We start from the raw sequence: 8677 nt of genomic DNA, 5'->3' as shown, positions 1-8677 counted from the left end.
TAGGCCCACGGCTCACTGCAGGACGCAGGTTAGGCCCACGGCTCACTGCAGGACGCAGGTTAGGCCCACGGCTCACTGCAGGACGGAGGTTAGGCCCAGGGCTCACTGCAGGACGCAGGCTAGGCCCACGGCTCACGGCTCACTGCAGGATCTAGGCTAGGCCCACGGCTCACTGCAGGATCTAGGCTAGGCCCACGGCTCACTGCAGGATCTAGGCTAGGCCCACGGCTCACTGCAGGACGCGGTGTCGGCCCCGCTCACCTACAGGGCCTTGGAGTTAGGCCACACGCTCACTGGGACGGAGGTTAGCCCACGGCTCACTGCAGGACGGAGGTTAGGCCCAGGGCATTGAGAGGAAGGTCAGGTGATCCATTCCTCTAACCACAACAAATATCAGAAGGTTCTTAGAGACATCAATTACTAACAGCATGACCTAACCCCACCAACATGTCACACCACATGACCTCCAACCCCCCCCACCACCAACCCCACCCACACCACATGACCCAACCCCACCACCAAAGCCAGATGAGGAGGGAGGAGATGAGAGGGAGGAAAGGAAGGAGGAGTGATGAGTGAGATGAGGGAGGAGGGGATAAGGGAGGATGGAGGATATGAGATGAGAGGAGGAGGATGAAAGGAGGAAAGGAGGAGATGAAAGGAGGAGCATGGGAGCATTAGAGAGGAAAGGGATGATAGGAGAGGAGAGGAGATGAATGGAGGAGGGAGGAGTTATATTTATAATTATATATATTTATATTTATATGATGACAGTATAAATATATTATATGAGGAAGGATATTTTTATATATTGTTTAAATTATTGGAGGTAGGTTTGAGAAGAGGAGATGAGAGGAGAGGCCTTACTTGAGGAGGAGAGGAGTAGAGAAGGAGAAGTGAGAGGAGTGAGACTCACAGCCGATGAAGAGGCTCTTACTTGTTCTGGCACTGGCATTTATTTCAATCTGAGGAGGACGCTCACAGGTTCAGTAGGCATGCTCACAGGGGTTCAGTAGGCATGCGTCCACACAGTCCCGCCCGAAGTAGCCTGCATGGGGGAGGGGGGCAGAGAGGGCATGTGAGTGAAACTGACCAGGGAAGTGAGTGGGCAGCACTCCCAAGCCAGTTTGGCTCAGATCTATATTCATCTCTGCGTGGATGTTTTCAACCTTTCTAAAAATGCCTACGTCCCACATGAACTGTGCTAGTATATAAACCTAAACTAAAATACAATAGTACAGTAATAGTAATTATGATCAATACAGACTGCAGACTGCACACCCATAATGTTATGTTGACATGTTGAGCCCTTATCTGGGGTATTTAGGGTGAGGAGGTTGAGATACCTTATCTGGGGTATTATCTGGGGTATTTAGGGTGAGGAGGTTGGGGTATTTAAGGTGAGGAGGGGGGTTTCCTGGGGAGGGGGGGTATTTAGGGTGGGCAGGTTGAGGCCTGGCAGGCCGAGGAGGCACCCCAGGTGTCCCTGCCCTGTGCACGCGGAGGTCTCTAGGGCTTCACAGCCCTCCTCCAATAACGCGAGACGATGCCTGATGCTGATGTTACGTGTTGGTGGCGGTCTCCCATTCCTGCTTCCCTGGGACAAATATAGACCACTCAGTCAAGGGGAGGGAGGAGACCGCTCTCTCACTATTCGCGCAGTTACACGTCAACGAGGGGTTAATAAAGGGTCAGTTTACACGTCAACAAAGGGTTAATAAAGAGTCAGTTTACACGTTAACGAAGGGTTAATGAAGTGACCGTTGGATGTACCACTATAAAAACACAGGGAGGTAAAATCAATTATGTTCATCTGATGAGCTTCGTCAAAAGTCAAGCACATGGACAGACAAAAACTACACACTGGGTGAGAATATTGTGTGGAAGTTGCCAAAACTAACAGAGAGAACACTGAGAATCGCAAGTCAGCAAGAAACTGTGAAACGGCAGCAGAGGAAACATGTGAAATGAAAACCAACCTCTAGACAGAGAGAAATGTGTATACGCGTGTAGTGTATGCAACAAAATGAAAGAGTGCACACACCACAAATTTATGACGCACGCCAATGTTGATGTATTTATGACGCTAATGATGTGTTGGCGTGTTCAGAGTGAGTAAACACTTTCAACGCCCACGCTGACCTCGACTTGATCTCTGCATCTCCACTCCTCTCTGAACACGTGTTTACACCAACATATACTTCATCTGCCCTCCCCTCTACCCTTCCCTTTTATTGCCCTTCCCTCCATGTCATTATTTTTATTTTTGGGTCTTCTCCTCTCAGCAGCTATGTGGCAGTGATGTCTGTCTGTTTTCATGCTTTCATCTTTTGTATCTCATGTTTGTCTGTCAAATTCTAGTCAGATGTACTGTCGTTGGGATTCAGAAGCACTGTGCAATTAGCTAAGTTTGTTAGCGTCAGCATTCTGGAGGAACAGACCTGTATGCAACCATGGAACCCGTTCTGCACGGAACCGTCTTTCTTGAGGATGCCTCCTACGTACAGACTCTTCAGCCGCAGGCCTGGCAGCTCGTTCCCAATCTCTACGGTCCGCTGGTGAGAAACAGATCTCTTTTGGTACAGGCACAAACACTAATGGCATCTACACTGTGATCATATCAGTCCTGAGTATGGAGTCAATGTCAGCTTTATTTAATTCAACAATATTTCCAGAATGGTGATTGTGTATCTAACTGAACAGTATTATCCGAAGCTGAAACTTCTAATCATATGACAAATTGTAAAAATATATCAGGTCACAGATGTAGAGAGGTCTGTTTTTTTATTTTGGAGGAGAGTACCTGAAACATGGCGTAGTCTAGAGACACCAGAGCCATGTATTTGATGTCCTTCCCGTCTTTGATACTCTTCAGCTCCATGAGAAGGTGATGCCACTCCCCGTCATTCACACGGACCTTGGACAGGTCCAGCAGAGCCACCCGGGTCACCCCCAGGAAGACCTGGAAGCGGACGTGCCGGTTGCTGATCTGAGGATGAAGAGAGGAGGGGGGAAGGAGGGGGGTAAAGCATGAGAGGGGACGTGCAACAGGAGAGCTCCTATCTGCAGAACTGTATCACCACTGACCCCGAGGCCTATCACAAGTGCTGAGGGAATAAATGGGGCTTGATGACAGGCCCGGGGCGGGGGTTAGGAATGCAGTGCACCTTTACCAGCAGAATGATTTTTGGGGCACCCTTACCAGCAGAACGATTTTGGAGAAGTCCCCGGCGTTGGCCTGCACCAGAGTGCCCGTGCCCTTGCGGGTGCGGAACATCAGGCTCATGTACCAGGGCACGGCGATGGTGATATCCGGGTCGGTCCAAGACACCAGAGCGTGTCCGTCAAAGTGCTGAGGGGAGGGCATGACTGTGGGGGGTGGAGATTACACAGGAAACAGTACAGGAAATGAACACTCAGAGCCTTACAACTGCAGGATAGCCGTATCTTTGAGCTTCAGAACACATGCACAAAGTGACACAAAAAAAGTGGGTTACCCAACGAACCACAGGGGGTATAAACCACTCTGTGCTTTTCTCAGGCACAATATTCTTGGGTGCCAATAGTGCAAGCACATTGCTTACATATGCCTTAAATATGCTTTAAATATGCCTTAACCTTAAATATGCCCTTTAAATCGCTTTAAATATGCTTTAAACTTAAATATGCCTTTAAATACTATGTCCTTTTTTAAATATGCCTTTTAAATCGCCTTTAAATATTCCTTAAACATGCTTTAAATATGCCTTAACCTTAAATATGCCTTAAATATGCTTTAAATATGCCTTAACCTTAAATATGCCTTAATTATGCCTTTAAATATGCCTTAAATATGCCTTAAACATGCCTTAAATATGTCTTAAATATGCCTTAAATATGTCTTAAATATGCCTTAAATATGTCTTAAATATGCCTACAGTAACACCCTTGAAAGAGGAGAAACCTAGAAAACTTTGACATGAGCAGTCGGCATTCACATGGCCGGCCAGTTTCTGCTGCTGAGAACCAATCACATCGTCAGACAGCAAAGATGGACAAATTGTGGCCTGCCCCTCTATGCTGTTAAACACAACAGCCATTATTTGCGGTCACAATTAAACTCAAGTGTTAAATGGAGGCATCTTAAGTGTTAAGGAGGAATCTAAAGTATGTGTCTGGAGAGTGAGTTTGTGCTGCAGGGTGGAGGCCTGCTGTGGTTCCAGCATGTCTTGTGTGGCCTCCTCTCTCCTGTACGACGTCCCCGACAACTCCACGTGAGCAGCAACAAAAGCAACCCTGTTGTATGGGAGACGTTTGCGTCTGCTCCCTGACAGGTATGTTAAGAGCTCTGGCTCAGAGCTGGCCTGCAGGCCAACAGGTTTGACCAACTCGGAGCTCAAGTTACACAAGACACTAGACGGAACCTGCAGGCCACACAAGCTTGTCAGCAAAAAAGTAGCCTACATAGCATGACAACATCCACATGCAATAATACAACAACAACGTCTACAATGACCTATCCATTTGGACAACTCGATACAGCCCTATAGGCCTACAGGCTAAAGTTACCTTGTTTGCTCTAGCGTAGGCTACGTCACGTCTGGCTTTAAACAGCTGTAATGCAGTTTAACGTTCTGCCAAGCACACCAATTGCCTTCCTTGTTCTTGCCCATCTGGAATAACTTCTCTAGCTTTGCTGCCTCCATACTTTCTGTTGTCGTTGTTTAAACTTGTGGTATCCATGATGAGTATTGAGTTAGTGAATTAGCTCAACATTGTGTGCTGATAGCCGAGTAAAAGAAACAACAACTAGATGTACTGCAGAGCGGTACAAAATATGACCGCCGCCCAGTCCAGCACATTTTTTCCACAAAAAGAAATCACGCTGAAAGGCCTATATGATTCTAACTGTCTCACTAAATTGCATTATCCACACTCAATTCTCACTGGTATCTGCTAGCCAACAAGTACCAAAACATGATTAGTTCATAGATTTCACATGTAAAAATTCATTTTATACAACCCACCTCCATCTTACCTGTTCATAATTCTGAGAAATTCTTGATTGTTTGTGTTATGTTTATGTTATGTGTGTGGGTGTGTGTGTGTGTGTACAGTGTGTGTGTGTGTGTTTGTGTGCTTGTGTATGCAAGCGCATATATCTGTACTGTGTGAGTATATGGGTCATAATTATGATTACTGTGAATGTATGTGTGTGTGTGTGTGTGTATCTGTTTGTGCACATGTGTGCACATGAAATGGGTTAACATGACCCTGGAGGCAAACATGGAAAAAAAATGGTCAAAATGGTCATTCACAGAGAACTGTGTCTGCCCTACCCTCCTTCGGGGGTCCAGTCCAGCGGGGGGCTACAGATCAAACTAAAAATGGCTTCCATGCTATCCATGTGGGGTACATGCCCACCAAGTTTTTTACCCCGGTCTTTCAGTGTCCGGAAATCCTTGTTGGTGTAATGCGTCACTAAATGTACACATAAATTATTTTATTGTAAGGCCCCCATGAACGAAAGTACACAAAACTTGGCATGCATTCGGAGGGTGTCATAATGATCCTACACTTTTAATTTCATGCAGTTTTGACCTTGTCAGCCATGAGATATTGTGATGAAAACACCTAATTTTTTGCTTTTTAATTTTTAACTAGGTGGCTATACATGAAATAAGTGGTAATGGGATGGGTTGACATGCCCCATTAAGACCAACATACAAAAAAGGTGGACCTCCTAGGCCCCACGGTTCTCGACATATTCACAGAAAACTGTCTCCGGCCACCTACAGGCCAGTTGGTGTATAGTAACATAAATTTATTGTGTGGCCCCAATGAACGGAATTCCACAAAACTTGGCGTGCATACAGAGGGTGTCATAATGATCCTACACTTCCAATTTCGTGCAGTTTTGACTATGTTAGGGTCACAGATACCTTCAATTACAACACCTCACTTTTTTTTTTACTTTTTTTGCGTTTAACTAGGTGGGCGGTTTTATACATGAAAATGAGTGGTTATGGAATGGGTTGATTATGGCCCCTTGAGATCAACATACAAAAAAAATGGTCCTCCTAAACCCTACGGCTTTTTTAATTTTAACTAGGTGAAGCTATACATTAAATAAGTGGAGATATTCACAGAAAACTGTGGGTCTGCCCTACCTTCCTTTTGGGGGTCCAGTCCAGCCTGGACAGGGGCTACAGATCAAAACGAAATTAATTTTTTGTTCCATGCTATCCATGGAGTTACATGCCGTGCGGGGTTGTTATAATGATCCTACACTTCCAATTTAGGTGCAGTTTGACTATGTTAGGTCTGGGTATCCCGGTCTTTCAGTGTCCCGGAATCATTGATGAAATGTGGGCATGGAAAAAGAAAAAAAAAAAAAAAAAATGACTAAACCTATATGACCGCCGCCTACCACCGCGCCGGGGGCGTCATAACAAGTAGCTATCCATGTAGTTATGCCTCGCGTCTTTCAGCGTAGGCTATTCTGTCTCCTGCTCAAACAAAATGTGTGCTGTTATTCTTTTGATAACGAAATGGTTCACTAATTTTGGTTACGTAATAGAAATTGTAAATAGCCTGATGGCATGCAGGTAATGGGATACTGTGCATAGTTAGGAAGGTATGGTGGGCCAATTTGGTGCGAATACACATTACACACACACACAAGGAAAATGTTCTGTCATTGTTGAGTAGCCTGATGGTACGCGACAGTGCGCATGATCTATTACGCGCCAGGTGTGTGTGTTTGTTGCCAGACATAGAGAAAAACAACTGTCAACATAGACAAGAGATTGTCAAGATATCTTGAGATTGTTACATGAGCGTTTGCAGTTATTAGAGCATTACACTGATTACAGTCAGTAGTGCACTGATAATGGCCTCCCATACAACATGCACACACTGTGCAGCAGCAGCTGAGCTTCAGAGCCATGCTAACACAAACAGCAGTAGATGAGCTTCAGAGCCATGCTAACACAAACAGCAGTAGATGAGCTTCAGAGCCATGCTAACACAAACAGCAGCTGCGCTTGCAGCTTCACTACAATCAGTTAAATACCTTCCTCAACCAAAACAGTATCCTTGAAAAAAAATTCCAATCAGGTTTTAGATCAAATCACAGCAATGAAACGGCTCTAGTAAAGATAGTCAATGATCTCAGACTAGCTACCTAACTCAAACAAAGTTCTCAATCCTTATTCTTCTGGATTTGAGTGCGCACGGACACCATTGATCATAGCATCCTAATTCACCGCTTTTGCAAAGTGGGTGGGTCTCTCTGATAATGCCTAAACTGGTTTCAAACCTACATTACTGGCAGAGATTTTTTATATCAGTCCAGAGATCATGTATCTGAAAACATGACTTGCCTTTTGTGGGGCCAGGGAGCTGCCTTGGTCCCCTGCTATTTTTCTCTATATATTCCCATTGGGAAACGTCATAAGTCAGCATAATGTAAACTTCCACAGCTACATGAATGATACCCAATTGTATCTTTCTGTGGAGCCAACTAACCTAGATGGCCTTTGCTCCCTCACTGCATGCCTAACCTCCATTAATCAGTGGATGAGCAAAAACTTTTTTTGAAACTAAATGATGACAAAACAGAGGTACTTCTGGTTGGACCAAAAACTAAAGCGAGATATTATTCTTAGTAATCTGGGGAACTTGGCACACCAGGTCAAACCAAAAAGTAACAAGCCTCGTGTCATCTTAGATGCAGAGTTAAGTTTTAAGCCCCATATCAGTAAAGTTACTCAGACAGCCTATTTCCACTTGAGAAAACATTGCCGTGCGCGCCCTTTTAACTCAACAAGATGCAGAAAAGCTAATTCAATGCTTTTATCAATAGCAGGTTAGACTACTGCAAATGCACTTTTCACTGGTCTTCCCAAAAAACATCTAAAGAAATTGGCACCTCATACAGAACTCTGCATGGCTAGACTTTTAACTAAGACTAAGAAGAGAGAACACATCACCTCCCCTGTGTTGGCTGAACTGCACTGGCTCTCTATTTCCTATAGAATTGATTTTAAGGTTATGTTAATTACTTACAAAGCTCTTGAATGGCATAGCACCTTCATATATCTCACGAGCTTTTAATATCTTATCAACCCACAAAGGAAACTTAGATCATCCAATTCTAATCTTTTAATCGCATCCAAAGTGCTCCACAAACAAAAGTGGAGAAGCTGGGTTTATCCATTATGCCCCAAACTATGGAACACCTGCCTCTGTACATCAAGCAGGCGAAGTTCAGTAAATATTTTAAAAAAGATCTGAAAAACATACCTGTACAGGAAAGCTTTTAGTTAACTCATCTTATCCTGTAGACTACATTTTCAGATTATTCTACATCTGCTACATTGAGGGCTTGCCAGCCAGAAGGCGGATGGGCTCCCCTATTAAGTCAGGTTCTGCTCAAGGTTTCTTCCTGGAATATGGGAGTTTTTCCTTGCCACAGTTGCCATATGGCTGCTTGTGGGGGGTAAGAGGTTAAGGCTGCCAGTCTTATGACGTCATTTTCTATATTTTGATATGTTGCTGAGTATAACATAAACAGCAAAAGAAAAAAGTGATTGATAATGACTGACTGGACTATTATTGTGTTACATGTTTCAAAATGTAAAGCACTTTGAGCTGCATTCTGTGTACAGAAAGGTGCTATACAAATAAAGCTTTA

General features: G+C 44.4%; 1 protein-coding gene and 1 long non-coding RNA gene across 2 annotated transcripts in view; both read right to left on the bottom strand.

The window, feature by feature from the left end:
• The window catches only part of LOC125304040, a 4897-nt gene extending 3949 nt beyond the window's left edge, over positions 1-948 (bottom strand). Inside the window, exon 1 of the long non-coding RNA XR_007195164.1 lies at positions 938-948. This is a non-coding gene — a long non-coding RNA (uncharacterized LOC125304040). The remainder of the gene's footprint in view (positions 1-937) is intronic.
• The window catches only part of celsr1b (cadherin EGF LAG seven-pass G-type receptor 1b), a 60041-nt gene that overhangs the window by 20992 nt on the left and 30372 nt on the right, over positions 1-8677 (bottom strand). The window contains 4 exon segments of the mRNA XM_048256175.1: positions 322-377; positions 2442-2555; positions 2804-2989; positions 3203-3369. Of these exon segments, the coding sequence (XP_048112132.1) occupies positions 322-377; positions 2442-2555; positions 2804-2989; positions 3203-3369 (523 nt within the window).

The sequence above is a fragment of the Alosa alosa genome, chromosome 11, assembly GCF_017589495.1.
Source record: "Alosa alosa isolate M-15738 ecotype Scorff River chromosome 11, AALO_Geno_1.1, whole genome shotgun sequence".
Classification (NCBI taxonomy): Eukaryota; Metazoa; Chordata; class Actinopteri; order Clupeiformes; family Clupeidae; genus Alosa; species Alosa alosa.
Note: the sequence above shows the minus strand (reverse complement) of the source record. Positions and strands in the feature narration are given on the sequence as shown.